General features: G+C 48.5%; 1 protein-coding gene and 1 non-coding gene across 2 annotated transcripts in view; both read left to right on the top strand.

The window, feature by feature from the left end:
* The window catches only part of LOC116989739 (integrin alpha-D-like), a 91,060-nt gene that overhangs the window by 49,817 nt on the left and 14,474 nt on the right, over positions 1-26,769 (top strand). The window contains exons 11-15 of the mRNA XM_033047332.1: positions 1,157-1,311; positions 9,147-9,286; positions 10,078-10,203; positions 12,764-12,837; positions 13,180-13,321. Of these exons, the coding sequence (XP_032903223.1) occupies positions 1,157-1,311; positions 9,147-9,286; positions 10,078-10,203; positions 12,764-12,837; positions 13,180-13,321 (637 nt within the window). The remainder of the gene's footprint in view (positions 1-1,156; positions 1,312-9,146; positions 9,287-10,077; positions 10,204-12,763; positions 12,838-13,179; positions 13,322-26,769) is intronic.
* Positions 18,869-18,975, top strand: LOC116989767. The gene has a single exon (XR_004416316.1). It is a non-coding gene; the product is annotated as a U6 spliceosomal RNA (small nuclear RNA).

Here is a 26,769-nt window from a genome sequence, read left to right on the forward strand (position 1 = left end):
GATCAATCTCGTGAACCTACGCTGCACTGCCTCAATCACAAGGGGGTCCTTCCTCAAATTAGACCAAAACTGTACACAATACTCCAGATGTGGTCTCACCAGAGCCCCATACAACTGCAGAAGAACCTCTTTACTTCTATACTGAAATCCTCTTGTTATGAAGGCCAACATTCCATTAGCTTTCTTCACTGCCTGCTGTACCTGTAAGCCAACTTTCAGTGACCTGTGGACAAGGACGCCCAGATCTCACTGCACCTCCCCCTTACCTAACCTAACCCCATTGAGATAATAATCTGCCCCCTTGTTTTTGCCACCAAAGTGCATAACCTCACATTTATCTATTTTATACTGCATCTGCCACGCATCTGCCCACTCACTCAACCTGTCCAGGTCACCCTGCAACCTCCTAACATCCTCTTCACAGCTCACACTGCCACCCAGCTTTGTGTCATCCGCAAACTTGCTAGTGTTGCTTCTAATTCCCTCTTCCAAATCAATAATATATATGGTAAACAGTTGCGGCCCCAACACCGATCCTTGCGGCACTCCACTCGCCACTGCCTGCCATTCTGAAAAGGACCCGTTCACTCCTACTCTTTGCTTCCGCTCTGCCAACCAATTTTCTATCCATGCCAACACCCTACCCCCAATACCATGTGCTCTAATTTTAGTCACCAGTCTCTCGTGCGGGACCTTATCAAAGGCTTTCTGAAAGTTTAGATACACTACATCCACTGGCACCTCTTCATCCATTTTACTTGTCACATCCTAAAGAATCAACACCTGCAGTTCCTTCCTACCCAGTACTCCCAAGTGTGGCCTCACCAGCATCTTGTACGACTGTAACATAATGTCCCAACTTGTATACTCATCACTCTGACGGTGAAGGCCAGTGTGCTGAAAGCCTTCTTGACCACCCTGTCTACCTGGGATACCACTTACAGCAAACTTTGTACCTGCACTCCAAGACCCTTCTGCTCTACAACACTCCCCAATGCCCAGACATTCACTGTGAAGGTCCTGCCCTCGATTGACTTCCCCAAAATGCATTAACACACACTTATCTGTGTTAAACTCCATTTGCCGTTCCTCAGCCCACTTCCCCAAATGATGGAGCCTGCTGCAATTTTTAATAAACGCTCTGTTACTCCCATAGTTCCCAGCCTGTTGTCGATGTCCAAGTTCGCACCACATTCGACCCACCGAAAATCAAACTGAAAGATGTCGACTGTCCCAAAAATTCACAGACGAAGCCTGAAGTGTTGGTGAAGATGTGCTTTACCCTTCACGAGCTCACCAAGAAGTTACCAGGTAAAACAGGCACCAACTGGATCAGATCCCAGCTACAAACCCTAATCTGTGTATATATATATATATATATATATATATATAGGTGAAACGCAGGCACGTGCCGTGATTAATTACTCAGGGTAGGCAGTCAGTCGGCTTTAAAAAAAAAACTTAAACGCGCACATGCAGATTGTTCTCTCTGTAAAATGTGCCCAAGGGTTCCAAGTCTCCTTTATTCTGAATTACTGAATGGGGGGGATGGGGGAGGAGTGTTGAGAAGGAGGGGGTCGGGGATCATGTCAGTAACTCACTCACTCACCGCTGCTGCGGCGCTCCGGACGAGGAGCCACCGCATTGTGGTCGGTGGTAGAAGCAGCTCGGGGGGTTGCGAGCAGACGCCGGGACCCGACAGCAGATCTGGCGGCCACTTCAGCGCCTTCTGCCGGCCTGCTCACCTTTGGCAGTGCTCTCCGTCTGAACACCTCTCACCTGCCGCTCGCCGACTTCGCTCATGTCAGCCGCTTCCTGCAAATCCTTAAATTTCCACAGCCGAGTAACCTCAATCGCGCTGTCGGATTCCCGCAGCCACCCGAGCTATTTCTCGTCTCCCCCCCCCCCGGCCACAATGCGGTGGCTCCGTGCAAGGAGCGTCGCATGTGGATTACTGGCATGATCTAGATCCCCTCCTTCACAACGCTCTTACCCTCCCTGCAACTTTACCCCGGGCCAGACTCCCCAAACGCTGTGAAAGGAACCCCCACCCGGGAAATAGGGTATTTAAAAACATATAGCATCAAGAAATGTACTTACCACATTATCGGTACACAAACTCCATTCTTCTCTCTTTGCTTCCTAAGATACTCTTCAAATAATGGCAATCCATATTTGAAAAACCCGCCAAGAAACTAGCGCTGCGCATGCGCAGTAGGCTGCTACGCCTGCACAGTACAGCGAAGGCAGAGTTTCAGCTGCCTTCAGCCCTGCTTGAAATTGACAGCTTGAAGCAGCGCTGACGGCACGTGGGCTGCACAGACCTTCCCGTGTTGCAAGTGCCGCGGTTGAAAGGCAAGGAGAATTATGCCTACCTAATAGATCGATCTCTTAGATAGGCATAATTCTCCCATGCCTTTATATGTATATTTAATAATTACCATGTTATAATTTTAGTCAGGGTAGGCAGTGCCTGGTGAAAATGTTTTTCCTCATCTTCATTCTAAATGGTCAATCCCTTATTCTTAAAATGTGGTTTGGACTCCCCCAACATCTGGAACATGTTTCCTGCCTCTAGCGCGTCCAATCCCTTAATAATCATATGTTTCAATAAGATCCCCTCTCATATTTCTAAATTCCAGAATATACAAGCCGTCGCTCCATTCTTTCAATATATGACAGTCCCACCATCCCAGGAATTAACCTTGTGAACATCTGCTGCACTCCCTTAATAGCAAGAATGTCCTTCCTCAAATTCAGAGACCAGAACTACACACAACACTCCAGGTGTGGTCTAACTAGGGCCCTGTACAACTGCAGAAGGACCTCTTTGTTCCCATACTCAACTCCTCTTGTTATGAAGTCCAGTGATTGGCTTTCTTCACTGCCTGCTGTACCTGCATGCATACTTTCAGTGACTGATGTACAAAGCCATCCAGATCTCGTTGTACTTCCCCTTTTCCCAAAGTGGATAACCTCACATTTATGCACATGCTATGCATCTGCCCACTCACCCAACCTGTCCAAGTCACCCTGCATTCTCATACTCCACTTGTCACGGACTGCAATTCTGAAAGGGACCAGTTAATCCCTACTCTTTGTTTCCTGTCTGGCAACCAAACTTTTGGAGTCAATAGACAATAGACAATAGGTGCAGGAGTAGGCCATTCTGCCCTTTTAGCCAGCACCGCCATTCAATGTGATCATGGCTGATCATTCCCAATCAGTACCCCGTTCCTGCCTTCTCCCCATATCCCCTGCCTCACTAAGTTATAGTGTGGAAACAGGCTCTTTGGCCTAACTTGCCCATGCTACACTAGTCCCACCTGCCTGTGTTTGGTCCATATCCCTCCAAGCATATCCAATCCATGCATTGTCTGTTTCATGAATGTTTCTTAAATGTTGGGATAGTCCCTGCCTCAACTACCTCCTCTGGCAGCTTGTTCCATACACCCACCACCCTTTGTGTGAAAAAGTTGCCCTTCAGATTTCTATCAAATATTTTCCCCTTCACCTTACACCTATGTCCTCTGGTCCTCGATTCACCTACTCTGGGCAAGAGACTGTTAATCTACCCAATCTATTCCTCTCATGATTTTATACACCTCTATAAGATCATCCCCTCTTCTTCCTGCGCCCCAAGGAATAGAGACCCAGCCTACGCAACCATTCCCAATAGCTCACACCCTCCAGCCCAGGCAATATTTTTGTACATCTTCTCCGTACCCTTTCCAGCTGGACAACATCTGTCCTATAAAATGCTGACCAGAACTGAATACAATACTCTAAATGCGGTCTCACCAACATCTTGTACAATTGCAACATGACCTCCCATCTGATGAAGGACAATATGCCAAAAGCCTTTTTGACCACCCTGTCTACCTGTGACTCCATCTTCAAGGAATCATGAACCTGCACTCCTAGATCCCTCTGTTCCACAACACTCCCCAGAGGCCTACCTATGGGTGGACAAGTGGATGGGGACTGGACTTTGTGCCTTCCCCCACAGTGGGAATCACTGTGGGGGATGTTTTGGTGTTGAATTTCTTTGAAACTGTGTTGTATTTTTATTAGTGTGCTGCATGGACATTAGAATTTCCCCTGAATAAGGGGATTAATAAAGTATTTATCTATCTATCTATCTATCTACCATTAACTGTGTAGGTCCTGCCCATGTTAGACTTACCAAAATGCAACACTTCACATTTCTCTGTATTAAATTCCATCCACCATTCCTCCGCCCACCTGACCAATCGATCAAGATCCTGCAGCAATTTTTCACAAACACCTTCACTATCTGCAAATCCACCTACTTTTGTATCACTAGCAAACTTGCTAATCTTGCTCTGTATGTTCTCATACAAATCATTGATGAAGATGACAAACAGTAACGGGCCCAGCACCAAACCCTGAGGCACACCACTAGTCACAGGCCTCCAGTCCGAAAAACAACCTTCCACCATCACCCTCTGCTTCCTTCCATGAAGCTAATTTGCTATCCATTCAGCTATCTCTCCATGGATTCCATGCGATCTAACCTTCCAGAGCAACATACCATACGGAACCTTGTTGAATGCTTTGCTGAAGTCCATGTACACAACATCTACAGCTCTGCCCTCATTGACCTATTTGGTCACGTCTTCAAAAAAATCAATCAGGTTTGTGAGACGCGACCTCCCACGTACAAAACCATGCTGACTATCCTTAATCAGCCCGTGCCCATCCAAATGCCTGTATAGCTTACCCCTCAGAATACTCTCTCATAACTTTCCAACTACATATGTTCTCACTGCCCTATAGTTCCCAGCTTTTTCCCTGCAGCCCTTCTTGAATAGAGGCACAACATTTGCCACCCTCCAGTCTTCCAGTGCCTATATAACTATATAACAATTACCGCACAGAAACAGGCCATCTCAGCCATTTTAGTTCATGCCGAACACTTACTCTCACCTAGTCCCATCTACCTGCACTCAGACCATAACCCTCCATTCCTTTCCTGTCCATATACCGATTCAATTTATTTTTAAATTATAAAATTGAACCTGCTTCCACCACTTCCACTGGAAGCTCATTCCATACAGCTACTACTCACTGAGTAAAGAAGTTTCCCTTCATGTTACCCCTAAACTTTTGTCCCATAATTCTCAAATTATGTCCTCTTGTTTGAATCTTCCCTCCTCTCAATGGAAAAAGCGTATCCACGTCAACTCTGTCTATCCCTCTCATAATTTTAAAGACCTCTATCAAGTCCCCCCTTAACCTTCTGCGCTCCAAAGAATAAAGACCTATCTTGTTCAACCTTTCTCTGTAACTTAGTTGCTGAAACCCAGGCAACATTCTAGTAAATCTCCTCTGTACTCTCTATTTTGCTGACATCTTTCCTATAATTTGGCGACCAGAATTGTACCCCATACTCCAGAATTGGCCTCATCAATGCCTTGTTCAATTTTAACATTACATCCCAACTTCTATATTCAATACTCTGATTTATAAAGGCTAGCACCCCAAAAGCTTTCTTTACCACCCTATCTACATGAGATTCCACCTTCAGGGAACTATGCACAGTTATTCCTAGATCCCTCTGCTCAACTGCATTCCTCAATTCGCTACCATTTACCATGTACGTCCTATTTTGATTTGTTCTACCAAGATGTAGCACCTCACACGCATCAGCATTAAACTCCATCTGTCATCTTTCAGCCCACTCTTCCAAATGGCCTAAATCTCTCTGTAGACTTTGAAAATCTACTTCATTATCCACAACACCACCTATCTTAATTACACCTGCATACTTACTAATCCAATTTACCACACCATCATCCAGATCATCATCCAGATCATTGATGTACATGACAAACAACAGTGGACCCAACACAGATCCCTGAGGCACCCCACTAGTCACCGGCCTCCAACCTGACAAACAGTTATCCACCATTACTCTCTGGTATCTCCCATTCAGCCACTGTTGAATCCATCTTGCTACTCCACCATTAATACTCAACAATTGAACCTTCTTAACCAACCTTCCATGTGGAACCTTGTCAAAGGCCTTACTGAAGTCCATATAGACAACATCCACCTCTTTACCCTCATCAATTTCCCTAGTAACCTCTTCAAAAAATTCAAGAAGATTTGTCAGACATGACCTTCCAGGCACAAATCCATGTTGACTGTTCCTAATTCATCTCTCCTGTATTTAAAGATGAATCGTAAATTTCCTGTTTCACATGATGTCTTTCGGATATATCTGCTCAGGCCCTGGAGAGTTGTCAACGTTGCACATGATGGGGCCTTCAACACCTCTCTGACCGTAACACTGACTGCTCTCGAGACAATTCCATTGACTGCCCCATGTCCACAGAAGGCAGTGGAGGCCAATTCACTGGATGTTTTCAAGAGTAAGCTAGATTTAGCACTAAGGGCTAAGGGAATCAAGGGACCTGGGGAAAACGCAGGGGTAATGATTTTGAATGATCAGCCATGATCATGTTAAATGGCGGTGCTAGCTTGAAGGGCCGAATGGCCGACTCCTGCACCTATTTTCTATGTTTCTAAATTCCTCTATCCTTCTGTCTTCTTGGTAAATACAGACGAGAAAAACTCATTGAGGACCTTGCCCACCTCCTGTGGCTCCAAACAGAGGTGCTGCTTTGATTCCTGACATGTCCCACTCTCTCTCTCTAGTTATCCTCTCCCCCCCTTATATATTTATAAAATCTCTTGAGATTGGCCTTAATGCTACCTTCCAGAGCTATCGCTTAGCCCCTTTTTGCCCTTCTGATTTCCATTTCTACTTTGCTCCTTAGTACTCCTCCAGGAATTGAATTGAGTTGAATACTTTATAAACACATGCCCCCCCCCCCCCCCCCTCCCACACTGGGTCCCCGTTGCTCTCCCCCCTCCCCCACAGCGGTCCCTCCACTCCAGGTCTCTGTTGTTCCTTATGTCGGCAGCAGCATCCTCACTTCCACATGGTCCGACCTTGTCCGTCGGTCGGTGCCATCATTGACCTCTCCACTTTCGCCGTCGGGTCCTCTCTGGCCCCTTCCGTGGTTCCGACAAAGGTCCCAGCCACGGGCTCCAACAACCCAGACTGCGGACTTTGTCGACCCGTGAGGTTCCACCTCAGCAGCACCTCCTTTATGCGTCTGTCGCAGAGGCACCTACTGGAAGGATACACGATCCTACCTTCCCATGCATCCTTCTTATTCTTGAACAATGTCTCAGTTTCCCTCGTCAGCCAAGCTTCATTATGTCGTTTCCGGGATGGTTGTTTAAACCAATATGTAGAGGAACCAGCTAGAGGGATGGCCATCCTAGACTGGGTATTGTGTAATGAAGAAGGATTAGTTAGCGACCTTGTTGTGCAAAGCCCCTTGGGCAGCAGTGACCATAATATGATGGAATTCTGCATTAGGATGGTGAGTGACATGGTTAACTTAAAGAAAGGAGACTTTGAAGGTATAATTTGGGAATTGGCCAGGATGGACGGGCAAATTATACTTAAAGAGTTGATGGTGGAGATGCAATGTCAAAGATTTAAACACCGCATGGATGAACTCCAGAAATTCTTCATCCCTGTCTGGTGAAAAAATAAAACGGGGAAGGTGGCTCAACCGTGGCTAATGAGGGAAATCAGGTATAGTGTTAAATTCAAGGAGGAGGTAGCATACACATTGGCCAGAGGAAGCAGCAAACTGGGAGAAATTTAGAACAACAGAGGACGACAAAGGGGTTGATTAAGAGCATGAAATTAAGCTTGTGGGGAATATAAAAACTGACTGTAAAAGCTTCTTTAGATATGTAAAAAGGAAAAGATTAGTGCAGACAAATGTAGGTCCCTTACAATCAGAGACAGGTGGATTTATAATGGGAAACAAGGAAATGGCAGAGCAGTTAAATGAGTACTTTGGTTCTGTCTTCGCCAAGGAAGACATTAAAAATCTCCCAGAAATACTAGGGAACAGAGGATCTAGTCAGAGGGAGGAACTGAAGGGAATCCACATTAGTCAGGAAATGGTGTTCGGTAAACTGAACTGTGGGACTGAAGGCAGATAAATCCCCAGGGCCTGATGGTCTGCATCCCAGAGTACTCAAGGAGGTGGCCTTAGAAATCGTGGATGCATTGGTGATCATTTTCCAATGTTCTCTCGACTCTGGATCAGTTCCTGTGGACTGGAGGGTAGCTAATGTACCTCAATTTTTTTTCAAGCCAAAGCACCCACCATTTGCAGTAAGTAGTGCCTTTCAACATCATGCCACCAATTGCAGTGTAGTGCCTTTCAACTTCAAGCCAATGCACCCACGCCGCCATTTGCAGTAAGTAGTGCCTTTCAACTTCAAGCCAAAGCTCCCAAGCCACCACTTGCAGTAAGTAGTGCCTTTCAACTTCAACCCAAAGCTCCCAAGCCACCATTTGCAGTAAGTAGTGCCTTTCAACTTCAAGCCAAAGCACCCAAGCCACCATTTGCAGTAAGTAGTGCTTTTCAACTTCATGCCACCATTTTCAGTATGTAGTGCCTTTCAACTTCAAGCCAAAGCACCCAAGCCATCATTTGCAGTAAATAGTGCCTTTCAACTTCGCCAAAGCACCCAAGCCACCAATTGCGGTAAGTAGTCCCTTTCAACTTCCCCTCCCCCTCCCTCCAGCAGGGGCAGCAGAGAGAATGGTGAATTTAAAAAAAAATTCATATCTCTCTGATTTGTCATAGATGGGAAAAATCCTCCACACCCGTAAGGCGGAGGGGGGCTCTGAGCGAGGTGGCCAAAAATGACGGCCGTAGGTGGCGGCGTTCTGTTGGAAATCGCAGCACAGTGGGCCAAAAGCGGTCAAGATCAGAGTTTTAGTAATACAGTATAGATATCTCAATAGATGAATGGCAGTGCTGGCTCGAAGACTTACACCTGCACCTATTTTTCCATGTACCCCTGGATCAGATCCCAGCCTGTAACTTACTCCCGTGGATGTGGTATACTATATATAAACCCCACGTCAACACCCTGGATTAGATTCTGGCCCATAATCCAATGTTATTCAAAATATAAACTTCAGGCCCCCCTGGATTAGACCCCGGCTTGTAATGCAGGAGATCATGCTGCTGAATTACCCCCTCCCCCAACCTCACTATTGCCCCTTTTCCTTCCAGAGTCACCTAAATTTAACATGTTCACGAAAATGGTCCTCGACCCTGGGCGGAAGGTTCAGAGGGCAGAGGTCACTAAAGCCCCTCCTGTGAACTTTACACTGCAAACCAACCAATGCCTGAAGTTCAAGATCCATCTTGAGGTAAGACCTACCGATCGATAAAGAGATAGACCACGACGCGAGACCGTTCAGGATTCCCATACGGGTAGACCACACCGTGAGTAATGTTCAGGGTTCCTGCCCGGTTAGACCACACCGGGAGCACCATTCAGGGTTCCCACATGGTGAGACCACACCGGGAGCACTGTTCAGTTTTCTGCATAAATGGACAGGGAGTAAATGGTGGGGGAAGGGTTACAGTGGAGCGTGGGAATGCAGGATAGGATGGGGGAGATGGTTGGGCAATTGATGGATAATTGGCACATATTCCCCACCGGGAGCAACGTTCAGGGTTCCTGCCTGGGTGGACCAAACCGGGAGACCGTTCGGTGTCCAATCCGGTTAGATAACAACGGGAGCACTGTTCAGTTTTCTGTAGAAATGGACAAGGAATGAATTGTGGGGATGGGGGGGGGGAGGGTTACAGGGGGGCGTGGGAGTGTGGGATAGGATGGGGGATATGGTTGGGCCATTGATGGATAATTGGCACATATTCCACGAGCCTTGACCATTCCTTACCAACCCTCCTCTGTCTCTCCCCTCTCACATTCTCTCGTGCCCCACCTCTCTTCATTTTATCCCCTCTATTCCCTCTTTCTTTGCCCCTATCTCTCCCCATCTCACTCTTCCGCTCTCTCTCTGCCACTCTCTCCCCTCTCTGCCCAATCCTCTTCTCCCTTCTCTTTCCCCCCCCCCCTCTCTTTCTACCCCCTCTCTCTCTCTCTTTCTCCCTTCCCTTGCTCCCCTCCCCCCCCCTTTTATCTCTTCCCCAGAACTGTATCCAGGACACGTACAACAACATCCAGTTGGACATGACCTACGTAGCCAAGGGCCAGAGATCGGGCATGTACCCGGCTCCCATCCTCAAACAGGGCAGCACAGGAATCTGGAGCAGCGGGGTGTGTACTGGAGGGGCAAGAGAATGGATGGATCAGGGAGGGATGACTTATAGGGATGGACCAGTGATGAGGAGATACATGATCCGACCAGGGGAAGGGATTTGAGGGACGGACCAGTGGGGACGGGGTTCAGGGACGGACCAGTGGGGAGGGGATGGGGTTCAGGGACGGACCAGTAGGGAGGGGATGGGGTTCAGGGATGGACCAGTGGGGAGGGGGTTGTGGGACGGACCAGTGCAGAGGGGGTTGAGGACGGATCAGTGGGGAGGGGGTTGAGGACGGACCAGTGGGGAGGGGGTTGTGGGACGGACCAGTGGGGAGGGGGTTGAGGACGGACCAGTGGGGAGGGGGTTGAGGACGGATCAGTGGGGAGGGGGTTGAGGACGGACCAGTGGGGAGGGGAGGGGGTTATGGACGGACCAGTGGGGAGGGGGTTGTGGGACGGACCAGTGGGGAGGGAGTTGTGTGACGGACCAGTGGGGAGGGGGTTGAGGACGGACCAGTGGGGAGGGGGTTGTGGGATGGACCAGTGGGGAGGGGGTTGAGGACGGACCAGTGGGGAGGGGGTTGAGGACGGAACAGTGGGGAGGGGAGGGGGTTATGGACGGACCAGGGGGGAGGGGGTTGTGGGACGGACCAGTGGGGAGGGAGTTGTGTGACGGACCAGTGGGGAGGGGGTTGAGGACGGACCAGTGGGGAGGGGGTTGTGGGACGGACCAGTGGGGAGGGGGTTGAGGACGGACCAGTGGGGAGGGGGTTGAGGACGGACCAGTGGGGAGGGGGTTGAGGATGGACCAGTGGGGAGGGGAGGGGGTTCAGGGACGGACCAGTGGGGAGGGGGTGGAGGACGGGACCAGTGGGGAGGGGGGTTGAGGATGGACCAGTGGGGGAGGGGAGGGGGTTCAGGGACGGACCAGTGGGGAGGGGAGGGGGTTGAGGACGGACCAGTGGGGAGGGGGTTGAGGACGGACCAGTGGGGAGGGGAGGGGGTTCAGGGACGGACCAGTGGGGAGGGGGTTGAGGACGGACCAGTGGGGAGGGGGTTGAGGTCAGACCAGTGGGGAGGGGGTTGAGGATGGACCAGTGGGGAGGGGAGGGGGTTCAGGGACGGACCAGTGGGGAGGGGGTTGAGGACAGACCAGTGGGGAGGGGGTTGAGGACGGACCAGTGGGGAGGGGGTTGAGGACGGACCAGTGGGGAGGGGGTTGAGGACGGACCAGTGACAGACAATAGTTGAATGGACAGCAAATTGGCTCCATGGAAGGAAGCAGAGGGTGATGGTGGAAGGTTGCTTCTCAGACTGGAGGCCTGTGACTAGTGGTGTGCCTCATGGTTCGGTGCTGGGTCTGTTACTTTGTCATCTACATCAATGATTTGGATGAGAACATACAGGGCAAGATTAGCAAGTTTGTTGATGATACAAAAGTTAGTGGTTTTGCAGATAGTGAAGATGGTTGTGAAAGATTGCAGCAGGATCGGAATCAATTGGCCAGGTGGGCTGTGGAATGGTTGGTGGAATTTAATGCAGGGAAGTGTGAGGTGTTGCATTTTGGGACGTCGAACAAGAGCAGGACCTACACAGTGAATGGTAGGTCTATGGGTAGTGTTGCAGAGCAGAGGGATCTAGGAGTACAGGTGCATGGTTCCTTGGAGGTCGAATCGCAGGTAGATAAGTTGGTCAAAAAGGCTTTTGCCACTTTGGCCATCATCTGTCAGAGTATTGAGTAAACAAGTAGGGAGGTCATGTTGCAGTTGTATAGGATGTTGGTGAGACTGCATTTAGAATATTGTATTCAATTCTTGGCACCATGTTATAGGATATTGTCAAGCTTAAAAGGGTTCAGTAAAGATTTACAAGAATGTTGCCAGGGCCAGAGGGTGTGAGCTATAGGGAGAGGTTGAGTAGGCTGGGTCTCTATTCCATGGAGCATAGGAGAATGAGGGGTGATCTTATAGAGGTGTACAAAATCATGAGAGGAATAGATCGGGTAGGCTTTTGTCCAGAGTAGGGGAATCGAGGACCAGATGACATCGGTTCAAGGTGAAGGGGAAAGATTTAATATGAATCTGAGGGGTAGCTTTTTCACACAAAGGGTGGTGGGTGTATGGAACAAGCTGCCAGAGGAGGTAGTTGATTCTGGGACTATCCCATCGTTTAAGAAACAGTTCGGCAGGTATATGGATAGGATATGGACCAAGGGCAGGCAAGTGGGACTAGTCTAGCTGGGACATGTTGGCCTGTGTGGGTGAGTTCCACACTGTATCACTCTGACCAGGAGAAGGGGTTTGAGAGATGGACTGAGGAGAGTGATGGCCGGACCAGGGGGGAGAGGTTTGAGGGATGGACTGACGGCAAGGATTCAAGGCCAATGGGGGAGGGGGTTGAGAGGGGGGGGAGACAGGGATTCAGGGACAGATGGGGCTGAGCGTTGGACCAGGTGGATGGGGTTGAAGAACGTGCTGGTGGGGAGGGGGTTGAGGTTTCATGGACGGATTGGGGCCGGGACGGGTAAAGATGGGACGTGAGCACATGTGCTGATGTGTCCCTCACTGCCCACAGCTGCCCTTCGAGCAGGAGTGTGGCTCAGACAACATCTGTACCGACCGTCTGAAGGTGTCATTCTCCATGAGCGGGTACGTAATCTAACACACCCCCTCCCCCAACCTTCCCTACACCCCAAGCCCCTCCCCCCCCCCCCCCCCCCATCTCCAGCCCCCAGATCCCCCACATCATCTGTGTCTCACACCTCCAGGCCTTCCATCCCCCCCACCCTCCCCAGCTCTGACCACCCCCCCCCCCTTCCCTCCGCTCCCTGCACCTGCTCCCCCTCCTGCACCCGCACATCCTCTGCCCCCCCCCCCCCCCCATCCCCAGCCCATCGCCGGCTCCTAGACCCGCACCTCATCTCTGTGACTCCCTTTCACCTCCGGTCACTACACCCCTCTCCCCGTCTCTGACGCCCTCTATCCCTGCAGCACCCAATTCTTGGTCGTGGGGAGCCACACTACCCTTGGTCTGGACGTCTCCTTGGAGAATTGTGGAGAGAATTCCTACTTCACCGTGGTCACATTCCTCATCCCGAGGGGTCTTTCCCTCCGTAAGACCACCATTGTTCAGGTGAGACTGGGCTCTTTATTATCACCAGCACAGGGTTACCCCGATTACCATAAAGTGCATGGAAATAGCCCTGAAGTTTGGGCCGACAGGTTTCGGCGCATTTTCCAAAGTCAAGTCGAGTCCGGTCTGTGCGCTCGGTTTCCTGGAACGGCTCTTGATGCAGGCGAGCCCCAGGCTGCTACACGGCCTCCAGTTGCTGTCTCCGTCCGGGTTGTCCAGCAACCCATCATTCCCCTCCTCTCCCCACCTCTCCTCCCCCTCCCCCTCCCCTCCTCTCCTCTCCCACCTCTCCTCCCCCCACCTCTCCCCCCCCTCCTCCTCCCCTCCCCTCCCCTCCCCTCCCCTCCCCTCCCCTCCCCTCCCCTCCCCTCCCCTCCCCTCCCCTCCCCTCCCCTCCCCTCCCCTCCCCTCCCCTCCCCTCCCCTCCCCTCCCCTCCCCTCCCCTCCTCCTCCTCCTCTCCCCCCCTCCTCTCCTCCCCTGCTCCTCCCCTCCCCTCCTCCCCTTCCCTCCCCTCCTCCCCTCCTCTCCTCCCCCTCCTCTCCCCCCTCCTCTCCCCCCCCTCCCCTCTTCTCCCCTCCACGCTTCTCACCTCTCCCCTCCTCTCCTCTCCCCTCCTCTCCTCTCCCCTCCTCACCTCTCCCCTCCTCCCCTCTCCGCTCCCCTCCCCTCTCCTCTCTCGTAGAAACATAGAAAATAGGTGCAGGAGTAGGCCATTCAGCCCTTCGCACCTGCACCGCCATTCGATATGATCATGGCTGATCATCCAACTCAGTATCCCATCCCTGCCTTCTCTCCATACCCTCTGATCCCTTTAGCCACAAGGGTCACATATAACTCCCTCTTAAATACAGCCAATGAACTGGCCTCAACTACCTTCTGTGGCAGAGAATTCCACAGATTCACCACTCTCTGTGTAAAAAAAGATTTTCTCATCTCGGTCCTAAAAGACTTCCCTCTTATCCTTAAACTGTGACCCCTAGTTCTGGACTTCCCCAACATCGGGAATAATCTTCCTGCATCTATCCTGTCCAACCCCTTAAGAATTTTGTAAGTTTTTATAAGATCCCCCCTCAATCTTCTAAATTCTAGCATGTACAAGCCGAGTCTATCCAGTCTTTCTTCATATGAAAGTCCTGCCATCCCAGGAATCAGTCTGGTGAACCTTCTCTGTACTCCCTCTATGGCAAGAATGTATTTCCTCAGATTAGGAGAACAAAACTGTACGCAATACTCTCCTCCCCTCCTCCCTCCCCTCTCTGCCCTCCTACGCTCCCTCCTCCTCTCCCCCCCCCCCCTCCCCTGCCCTCCTCTCCTCTCCTCACCACGCCAACCTTGAGGGTGCAGAAGTTAACGCCCTGGTTCACTCTCTCACTGGCCCTTGCTCCTCGCGTTTGCCATCGCCAGCTTCCCCCACCTTCCATCCACCCTCCATCCACCCTACATCCTTCCACCAACCTCCCTCTACTCTCCCTCCCTCCACCCTCCTCCCTCCTCTCGGGGGGTGTAGGGCCAGGGTTACTGGTTGTCCCCAAGGCCCACCAGTCCTTGCTCATGGCCGCACGGCTCTCCTCGATAGGATGTCACCTAAAGGGAAGATCTAACATATATCCAGTCGCTGTTCAGTTTGAGTTGATGAGGTAGGAAGGAGTGAAATGCTCCGTTGTCCAAAGTATCCCAGTCTAGGACCACTGCCCACTGACAGCATTGCAAGTTTACATTGTTGCTTTAAAGACAATCACAACAAGTTCAGTTGAGTTAATTGTCACCTCTACCGAGGTACAGTGAAAAGCTTTAAGGGCCTGTCCCACTTACGCGACCTTGGCTCGCAAATTACGTGACCTCGTGGTCGCTTGAGGCATACGGGCCATGTCGACCAGCGATCCAACACATACTTGGCACAAATTACATTTATACCAAGCCAATTTAACCTACAAAAATGGATGTCTTTGGAACGTGGGAGGAAACAGGAACGACCTGGAGAAAATCCACATAGGTCATGGCGAGAACGTACAAACTGTGCAGACAGCAACCGTAGTCGGGATCAAAACGAGGTCTTTGACGCTGTAAGCAGCAACTTACTGCTACGCCACCGTGTTACAGGGACGGTGGGAAGAAATTGTTTCAGAATCTGGAGGTGTGGGTTTTCACACTTATGTACCACTTGCCTGATGGTAAAGGAGAGAAGAGGGAGTGACTGGGGTGAGGCTGGTCTTTGATTATGCTGCTGGCATTGCCAAGCAGCGTGGTGTAGATGGAGTCGATGAAACGGAGGTTGGTTTGTGTGATGGTCTGTGTTGAACAATGCTCTGGGAAATGTTTAAAAGTAATTGAAAGAATTAGGCCATTCGGCCCATCAAGGTTGATCTCTCTTTCCCTCTCAACCCAATTAACCATATAACCATATAACAATTACAGCACGGAAACAGGCCATCCCGACCCTTCTAGTCCGTGCCGAACACATAATCTCCCCTAGTCCCATATACCTGCGCTCAGACCATAACCCTCCATTCCTTTCCCATCCATATAACTATCCAATTTATTTTTAAATGATAAAAACGAACCTGCCTCCACCACCTTCACTGGAAGCTCATTCCACACAGCTACCACTCTCTGAGTAAAGAAGTTCCCCCTCATGTTACCCCTAAACTTCAGTCCCTTAATTCTCAAGTCATGTCCCCTTGTTTGAATCTTCCCTACTCTCAGTGGGAAAAGCTTTTCCACGTCAACTCTGTCTATCCCTCTCATCATTTTAAAAACCTCTATCAAGTCCCCCCTTAACCTTCTGCGCTCCAAAGAATAAAGCCCTAACTTGTTCAACCTTTCTCTGTAACTTAGTTGCTGAAACCCAGGCAACATTCTAGTAAATCTCCTCTGTACTCTCTTGCCTGCTCCTCATAACCTTTTAAGAACCTATCAATCTCTGCTTTAAACATACCCAATGACTTGGTTCACAGCTGTCTATGACAATGAATTCCACAGATTCACCACCCTCTAGCTAAAGAAATCCCTCCTCATGTCAGTATTGCAGCTGGGAAAAAGGGACAATGTAGGCATGAGGGAGGAGCTAGCCAAAGTTGACTGGTAAGGGACACTAGCTGGAATGATAGTGGAACTGCAATGGCAGGAATTTCTGGGAATAATCCAGAAGATGCAGGATCTTATCATTCCAAAGAAGTAGAAAGATTCTAGGGGGAGAAAGAGTCGACTGTGGATGACAAGGGAAGTCAAGAACAATATAAAACTAAAAGAGAAGGTGTATAACATGGCAAAGATTAGTGGAAAGCCAGAGGATTGGGAAGTTTTTAAAGAACGACAGGAGTAACTTAAAAAGGCAATACGGGGAGAAAAGATGAAGTACGAAGGTAAACCAGCCAATAATATAAAAGAGAATAGCAAGAGTTTCTTCAGTTATATAAAGAGTAAGAAAGAGGCAAGAGTGGACATTAGACCGCTGGAGAATGATGCAGGAGAAGTGATAATGGGGAATAAAGAAATGGCAGAGGAGCTGAATAACTTTTTTGCATCAGTTTTCACAGTGGAAGACACCAGCAACATACCTGAAAATCAAGAGTGTCAGGGGGTGGAAGTTAGTGGCTATTAGTAGAGAGAAGGTGCTTGGGAAACTGACAGGGCTAAAGGTGGATAAGTCTCCTGGACTGGAGAGACTGCACCCCAAACATGGCTTTAGAGATTGTGGAGGCATTGATATTTCAAAAGTCACTTGAGTCAATAGTGCAATGTTGGGAAAATTGTCAATATTACCCCGCTGCACAAGAAGGGATCAAAGCAGAATAGTGGGAACTATAGGCCGGTTAGTCTGACTTCAGTGGTCGGTAAGATTTTGGAGTCCATTATAAAGGATGAGGTTACGGAGTACTTGGAAGTTCACAATAAAATAGGCCGAAGTCAGCATGGCTTTGTGAAGGGGCGGTCTTGCTTGACAAATTTACTGTAATTCTTTGAAGAAGTAAGTAGGACAGACAAATGACTCAGTAGATGTAGTTTACTTCAGAAAGCCACATGTTAGGCTGCTAAGTTGGATGACAGCCCATGGTATTAAAGGGCAGGTACTAGCTTGGATAGCAGGTTGGCTGGATGGCAGAAGACAATCTGTCCCTGTTCAGTTGAAAGGAAATGGTAATAATTGGAAAGAGCCATGGTGTTCAAGGGAAATTGGACACTAAAAGAGAGAGACCTACAATAATTTTAGGCAGCATGGAGTAAATGAGGTGCTTGAGGAATATAAAGAATGTAAAAATAATCTTAAGAAAGAAATTAGAAAAGCTAAAAGAAGATATGAGGTTGCTTTGGCAAAAAAGGTGAAAGTAAATCCAAAGGGTTTCTACAGCTATATTAATAGCAAAAGGATAACGAGGGATAAAATTGGTCCATTAGAGAGTCAGAGTGGACAGCTATCTGCAGAGCCAAATGAGATGGGGGAGATATTGAACAATTTCATTTCTTCGGTATTCATCAAGAAGGATATTGAATTTTGTGAGGTAAAGGAAACAAGTAGAGTAGCAATGGAAATTATGAGATACAAAGAAGAGGAAGTACTGACACTTTTGAAAAATATAAAAGTGGATAAGTCTCCAGGTCCTGACAGGATATTCCCTAGGACATTGAGGGAAGTTAGTGTAGAAATAGCAGGGGCTATGACAGAATTATTTCAAATGACATTAGAAACGGGAATGGTACCGGAGGATTGGCGTACTGCGCATGTTGTTCCATTGTTTAAAAAGGGTTCTAAGAGTAAACCTAGCAATTATAGATCTGTTAGTGGTGGGCAAATTAATGGAAAGAATATTAGAGATAATATATTTAAGCATCTGGATAAACAGGGTCTAATTAGGAACAGTCAACATGGATTTGTGCCTGGAAGGTCATGTTTGACTAATCTTTTTGAATTTTTTGAAGAGGAAATTGATGAGGGTAATGATGTTGTCTAAATGTACTTCAGTAAGGCCTTTGACAAGGTTCCACATGGAAGGCTGGTTAAGAAGGTTCAATTGTTGGGTATTAATAGTGGAGTAGCAAGATGGATTCAACAGTGGCTGAATGGGAGATACCAGGTGGATAACTGTTTGTCAGGTTGGAGTGAATAGTGGGGTGCCTCAGGGATCTGTGTTGGATCCACTGTTCTTTGTCATATACATAAATGATCTGGATGATGGTGTGGAAATTGGATTAGTAAGTATGCAGATGGTTCTAAGCTGGTGTTGTGGATAATGAAGTAGATTTTCAAAGTCTACAGAGAGATTTAGGCCATTTGTAAGAGTGGGCTGAAAGATGGCAGATGGAGTTTAATGCTGATAAGTGTGAGGTGCTACATCTTGGTAGGTAAATCAAAATAGGACGTACATGGTAAATGGTTGCGAATTGAGGAATGCAGTTGAACAGAGGGATCTAGGAATAACTGTGCATAGTTCCCTGAAGGTGGAATCTCGTGTAGATAGGGTGGTAAAGAAAGCTTTTGGTGTGCTGGCCTTTATAAATCAGAGCATTGAGTCTAGAAGTTGGGATGTAATGTTAAAATTGTACAAGGTGTGCTCGCTTCGGCAGCACATATACTAAAATTGGAACGATACAGAGAAGATTAGCATGGCCCCTGCGCAAGGATGGCACGCAAATTTGTGGGGGAAAAAAAATTGTACAAGGCATTGGTGAGGCCAATTCTGGAGTACGGTGTACAGTTTTGGTCGCCAAATTATAGGAAAGATGTCAACAAAATAGAGAGAGTACAGAGGAGATTTACTAGAATGTTGCCTGGGTTTCAGCAACTAAGGCAGAGAAAGGTTGAACAAGTTAGGTCTTCATTCTTTGGAGCGCAGAAGGTTAAGGGGCAGACTTGATAGAGGTGTTTAAAATGATGGGTGGAATAGACAAAGTTGACGTGGATAAGCTTTTTCCATTGAGAGTAGGGAAGCTTCAAACAAGAGGACATTATTTAAGAATTATGGGACAGATGTTTAGGGGTAACATGAGGGGGGACTTCTTTACTCAGAGAGTGGTAGTTGTGTGGAATGAGTTCCCAGTGGAAGTGGTGGAGGCAGGTTCGATTTTATAATCTAAAAATAAATTGGATATGTATATGGACGAGAAAGGAATGGAGGGTTATGGTCTGAGTGCAGGTTGATGGGACTAGGTGAGAATAAGTGTTCGGCACGGACTAGAAGGGCCGAGATGGCCTGTTTCCGTGCTGTGATTGTTATATGGTTATATGGTTGAAGAGTGGCAATAAAGGGGGCTTTCTCTGCTTGGCTGCCAGTGACTAGTGGAGTTCCGCAGGGCTCGGTGCTGGGGCCGCTACTCTTCACGTTGTATATTAATGATTTGGACGAGGCGATTGAAGGCTTTGTGACCAGGTTTGCGGATCTGAAAATATGTGGAAGAGCAGATAGTGTAGTGAAAGCAGGGACTCTGCAGAAGGAGTTGGACTGGGTAGAAAAGTGGCAGATGGAATATAGTGTAGCAAAGTGTGGAGTCATGCAATGTGGTAGTAGCAACAAAGGCATAGACTATTTTCTAAATGGGGGAGAGAATCCAGAAATCGGAGGTGCAAAAGGACTTGGGAGTGCTGGTTCAGGATTCCCTATTAGTTAATCTGCAAGTCGAATCAGCAGTAAAGAAACTGAATGCTAGCATTTATTTTGAGAGGGCTCGTATACAAAGACAGGGTTGTAATGTTGAGGCTCTATTAGGAACTGGTTTTCTTCTTGTCATGTCGCTACACTTTTCCAAGTCACTCCATGACGCAGTCTCAGGCACGTGGGTTGAAGACCTTGAGATTTTCTGGTTTGCAGGTCTGGGAGGAGGGGGCAGGTAAATAAATGCTCCATAGTTTGGGTTGCCTCCCGCAGTCACGTTCGGTTGGTCAAGATACAAGATATATTTATTTTACTTCGGAGTCACGTGAGTGACTACGTGAAGACCCCGTCCAGCACGCATGCACGTCATATCGTCTCTCGCATTGCGCAAACGACAGGCTGTTGGAGCTCTGCTTCCAACAGCTCGGACCTGAAGGTAAGTTTTTAACTTTTTCAGGTCTCTTTTTTACTGCAGGAAGTGTTCAGAGCTCCTGTTGGACGTCCGAGGTCGGAACCCCAGCGCCACCCGGCTCCCTTCTACCGGGACCGCCGGGGGGGAATCCCGGCTGTGAATTGCGGGGATATCCAAAGCCGACCACAGAATCGCGGGGAAGCCCTTTATCAGGGACCGCGAGGGAAACCCCGTCTACTAAGCCACGCCGGCTCGGGGGAAGTCCAAAACTGAGGGAGCATTCAAAGGGGAAATCCCTGCTACAAGGTTCCATAGATGCTGCTGCACCCGCTGAGTTTCGCCAGCATTTTAAGTCCCAACAACAAGGGCCGTTGGGGAATGCCGACCGCAGGAAGAAGCCTGGCTGTGGGGACCACGAAACCTCAGAAGACTGCAGGTAACCTGCCTTCCGGGACCGGGGGAAGACCGCGGGTAATCCGTTCTCCAAGACCGCGGGTAACCCGTTCTCCAAGACCGCGGGTAACCCGTTCTCCAAGACCGCGTGTAACCCGTTCTTAAAGACCGCGGGTACCCGACTTCAGAGACCACGGGAAAACCACGGATAACCCTTGCGAAGAACACGGGTAGAACCGTGCTTGGGTGAAACCTTAGCTACGGGGACCGTGGAAGACCACGGGCAGAACCGTGCTTGGGGAAAACCTCAGCTACGAGGACCGTGCAAAAGCTGCGGGTAGATCCGTGCGTGGGGGAAACCTCAGCCACGGGGACCGTGTGGAAGACCGCGGGTAGATCCGTGCTTGGGGGACACCCCAGCTGCGGGGACCGTGTGGAAGACACGGCTAGGACCACAGAAGAGCGGGTAGCCGGCGGCGAAATCAGACTCCGGCTGCCCGAGGAGGGTAAGAGCTAAAACAGGAGACTGAAAGGCCTAGACTGAAGTCAGGCCAGGAGGGTCACTCCGATATGGGTTCGTCCTCGGACGTTTTACCCATCCTAATTGGCCAGGGAGGGCCATATCAGCGCAGGTCTCCTCGAGAGCCCGTGGCAGCACCCTTTTCAGGGCTGTCTACAAAACTCACTTCTGCGAAGGTGAGTGCGACGAGTCAGTTGGCAACTGACTCTGAACTTGGAAGCATGTCCGAGGAACAGGCGCCGGCTGGGAGTTACCATGCACCTGGAAAGATATGGGTCCACATACACCAGCAGCCCTACGCTCCAATCAAGGATGGAAATCCAACCCACATCGGGGGCCTTTTGAGCTTACCATAAAGCCACGGGTAGCCATGACGGTAGGTGGGTCTGGTTCTTTCCGAAACGTGGGGTTGTGGACCATTTACAAGAAGGTTGGAAGAGATAGTTTATACTGCACAGTACAAGCGAGACTAGGAATATGGCTGGAGTTGTCTCTTTAGGCATGCTCGCTATTATGACAAATGAGGCCTGTTTATTATCAACAAGCCCAACTCGCATGTGCAGTATAGACATTCAAACTTTGTGACTATTAATTCCCATGGGGTCAGCTTCATTCACAGGGCACCGGAAATATCTGAAATTTATTTGGATAGGGCAATGATACAGTTAAAACATTGCAAAATAGGCTAACTTCAGTTCCCAGGTTATTTACTAAATGAGTGCTTCGGCTGCTCAGAGTTAAAAAATATTGTTAAGAACTATCTGGATGAGATTAAACGCTGTATTTTTGCTAAGTTAGCTGTATCAGCCACAAAACCCATTTGAGAAATTGGGTTCTCATCTGTCCAGATAAATTTAAATTGGTACCAACTGAAATTATTGATGATTGGGATTACCTTTAACTCTATTTAATCATCTGGGACTCCGCCCTGAGGTAAGGGATTGGAATTAATTGATGCCCGTAACAAAACTGATCAAGTAACCTTCTGTCCATCAAGTATAATTGGCTTACAGCTGTGCTATTTAGGCCTTTGCACAATCAGAACTATACAGCATGCAAAAGAAGTAAGCACTCAAGTACCATGTGGTCATTGTTACCAGCTCTATGCTATTCCACTAAATCAGCAAAACTTCAGTTAAATTACAAACTGATGCTATTGTTCAGATTGAGAAATTGCTCATGCCATCTAGTTACAGATGTGGATGGGAGAGTTACCAATTCCTCAGTTACATGGTATCAGCTACCTATAGACACTGGGTGCATTCTGTGGATTAAAGGTTATGCGAATATGCCTAATTTGCATGCTCTAGTCCAAGTTGATACACTTCGGTGGTGGAACATGTCTGTTTACATGGGTGCAAACAAGTCAAAATATCCGGTGATAGTTTACCCAAACCTCATTACGGTACACAATATGGGTGTTGGATCACAAAATACATTGTGAACATTAAAGACCAAGAAGCTTGCAACCAGGCTCAATCACCAGTGGAAAATATGTGGCATATCGGTAGCGTTCGTTACATTCTAGCTACACTAAGGAGGAATGTTCTTTTATGTCTTCCTCCATTTCTGCCTCATCAGACGGGTTTGCAAAATTCAGCAAGTTCCCGCCTCAGGCATTTATATAGTGCCTGCTGGGCTTAGCCAGCCATGGTTCCCACTTATGTGGGGAATGATAGAACCATATATGGTTATTCTAGACACAAGTATTGGTCTAGCCGTGACGCGGGAAACTGTCCTCAGCATGATATAATCAATTCTTTCACTTACAGAGACTGAGAAGACCGTTCTTGCGGCTGGGGTTGTTAAACCAACCATGAACATGCTCGCTGCAGATCGCAGGGATAGCACCAAAAAATATCAATATTTACTCATAAGGAGATGGGAGGTATTTGTTTTATAATTATATGACATATTCGGCACAGATGATTGACGTCTTGTAGTTCAGGCTCATATGTGGGCTTGACAAATCATGATGTCTAAAGTACCATCTACCATACCTAAGTGCTTCATCATACTGGCTGAGAGGAGTAGAATCCACTCTGGGGGGTCACCCTCTGAGCTCTAGATTATGAAGGAAATCTGCAACTCGAAAACTCCCAGGCCTAGGGACGCAGATATATGAGGTGTTAACGTTGTGCTACGTCGCTTCGCTGAAGGGCTCCAGCTACATCCCTGTCCTTGGGCTAACTCACTTATAAATTGTTATGCTTCTAGCCCTGCATGCAGCACTACGGGTCCAGTCATTACATAAACGTTGACTGGATAGGATGATTATATCTGCAGGCTAAATAACACTTATGTTATGACTTAGTCAAGCAGTATAGACCAGGGGCACCAGATCTCAAACTAGATGTTCACATATCCCATGAACCTTCGATTGTGTATGGTCACACATCTACATCAGAATGTTATATCCTAGAGACTCTGAACTAGCAATATTGTTAGTTACATCTAGCGTCAAAACAAGGTATCACTTCAGACCATCTTCAGGTGGTTATGGATCTGGCTTATACAGGAGTAAATACTGACATTTCAAATCACTCCACCAAGGCTGTAACAACCTCAGCAGCAGGGTTATGGAAGTTAGCGGGACTACATCCTAGCGGTTGCAGGATGGTCAATCTAGCAATTTTCCACACATTTAGTACTATCCCAATCAATCAATCAACCTTTATTGTCATCTTGCAAGCAACAGTTGTACAGTGCAAAATGAAAAGACGTTTCCCAGGGAATAGCAGAGCATCGCCCATGAAATTTAAAACATTTCACACATAATAACACTAAAAACATCCAGTCCCTGATGGAACAGTATAAATAGCTAAAAGCAGGTAAAAACACAATGTTAAAATACAATAAAACCAATCATAAAAATGTCCGGGGCAGTGCCAGTTATTAAAATGTCCGTGCCAAGCCGCAGAATCAAGTGACTGTGAGTACAGAGTGACTGTTTAGCAGCCTCACAGCCTGTGGTAGGAAGCTGTTTAGCAGTCTTGTAGTCCGGGCTTTGATGCTTCGATATCTCTTGCCTGATGGCAGGAGATCCAGGTGTGTGTGGAGGGGGTGCAGTTTGTCCTTAGCAATTCTCTGAGCTTTTTTCAGACAGCGGCTCTGGAACAGTTCTTGTGCCGAGGGTAGGGAGACGCCAATGATCCTCTCTGCTCCCCTCACTACCCTCTGCAGAGCCTTCCTGTCCGAGCAGTTGCAGGTGGAGTACCACGTATTTATGCAGTACGTGAGTACAGACTCCACCGTGCCCCTGTAGAAAGTCCTGAGGATTTTGGTGGGGAGTGAGGCCTGTTTTAGTTTCCTCAGGCAGTGCAGTCGCTGATGGGCCTGTTTGATGGTCCCAGTGGTGTTCCTGGACCAGGTGAGGCTGTCTGTAATTTGCACACCGAGGAACTTTATGCTCTCCACTCTCTCCACTGTAGTGCCACTGATGTTGAGGGGTGTATGCTTTGGCTGCGCCCTCCTGAAGTCGACAACCATCTCCTTCGTTTTGTCGACATTTAATTCTAGATTGTTGTTGCAGCACCAGTCCACTAGTTGTTTTACTTCCTCCCTGTACATTGATTCGTCATCTCCGCTGATGAGTCCCACCACTGTTGTGTCATCCGCGAATTTTATGATCTTATTGTCCCTGAATCTGGCAGCACAGTCATGTGTGAGCAGTGTGAACAACAGCGGGCTGAGCACACAGCCTTGAGGGGAGCTGGTGCTCAGCGTGATCGAGCCTGAAGTGCTCTTGCCAACACGGACTGACTGCGGTCTCTCTGTCAGAAAGTCCAAGATCCAGTGACACAGGGTGGTGTTGAGGCCCAGCAGGGTTAGTTTCTCCACAAGTCTCTGTGGGATGATGGTGTTAAACACTGAGCTGAAGTCAATGTACAGGATTCTGGCGTATGTGTTATTGTTTTCCAGATGCGTGAGTACTGTGTGCAGCGTGGTAGAGATGGCATCTTCTGTAGAACGGTTGGGGCGATAGGCAAACTGGAGGGGGTCTAACGATGAGGGGAGGCTGGCAGTAATGTGGGGTTTCACCAGGCGTTCAAAACACTTCATTATTATTCGGGTCAGGGCGACAGGGCGGTAGTCATTTAGGCAGGCAACCACTGGTTTCTTCGTTATGGGGATTATTGTGGAAGTTTTGAGGCATGTGGGGACAATGGCTTGACTAAGGGAGATGTTAAAGATGTCTGTTAGCACATCTGCTAACTCCTCAGCACATTCCTTGAGCACACGTCCTGGGATGTTGTCGGGTCCGACTGCTTTCCACGGGTTGACCTTAGACAGGATTCTCCGTGTGTCCATTAAGTCTATGGTCAGGACTGGCTGGTAGGTTTGTAAGCGGGCTGGCTCTCCCCTTGGGTGTGGTGTTTGCTGCATCAAAACGTGCAAAGAAGTTGTTCAGTTCATCTGGGAGAGAAGTGTCCGTGTCAGTTACCTGCTGCCTTGCCTTGTACCCCGTCAGTGTTTGGATTCCCTTCCACATCCTCCTAGTGTCTCCTGTGTCACAGAGGTGTCCCTGGATTTTCCCCGCGTAGGCACGTTTTGCTGCCCTGATTCCTTTTTCCAGTGCAGTCCTGGTAGATTGAAGAGCGGCTGTGTTACCGGCTCTGTAGGCTGCATCACGAGCCCTCACGAACCCATTACCAGATCGGGGGTATTTACGAACTCTATGTTAAGTTCTGTTCATAGTTCCTCCCGGGTGAGGGAAGTTACTATTGTCATTATTCATGTCTGAATACGATAACATACTTCCTCCCCTGGTCAACTAAGGCAGTGAGTGAAGCATGGACTCGTTCCACGGCATGAAATCACAGATCTTTAAAAGCTTCATATAGTCACTCGCATGACTCCGAAGTAAAATAGTAAGATTAAACGTGAACTTACCAGTTTGAAGTTTGATCTTTATTTTATGAGGAGTTACGATGAGGGATTACGTGCCCTCCGCTCCCGCCCTCTATCATAAAGGTCAACTAGTATTCTAGTTCTTCTTATCTTACTATGTTTATTTCACCTACTGTTGTCTGTGATTTCACACCGCTGCTTTGAAGAATGTCGCGCATGCGTGCTGGACGGGGTCGTCACCTAATCCCTCATCGTAACTCCTCATAAAATAAAGATCAAACTTCAAACTGGTAAGTTCTCGTTTAATCTTCCTATTTTTCCACAGTGAAATGTGATCACCATACACTAAAATAAAGAACACAACACACGATAGATTTAAACATAAAACATCCCCACACAGCAGAATCAAAAGTTTCCCACTGTGTGGGAAGGCACCAAAGTCAGTCTCTTCCTCGATGTTCACCCGCGGCCGGGGCCTCCGGAGCCCTCCGCACTCGCCGCTACTGGCAGCCCTCGCTCAGGCCCGCTCAGGATGTTGGAACTCCGGCATCGGGATTGGAAGCCAACGTCAGTGGCTTGGACCTCCAAAACGGCCGCTTCCCACCAGAGTCCGCAGCTCCTGATATCCCCAGGCCGCGCCGAGCGGAGATTCAACACTGGTGGCCCTGGGCAAAGGGCCCCATG

Source organism: Amblyraja radiata, chromosome 29 (genome assembly GCF_010909765.2).
Source record: "Amblyraja radiata isolate CabotCenter1 chromosome 29, sAmbRad1.1.pri, whole genome shotgun sequence".
NCBI lineage: Eukaryota > Metazoa > Chordata > Chondrichthyes > Rajiformes > Rajidae > Amblyraja > Amblyraja radiata.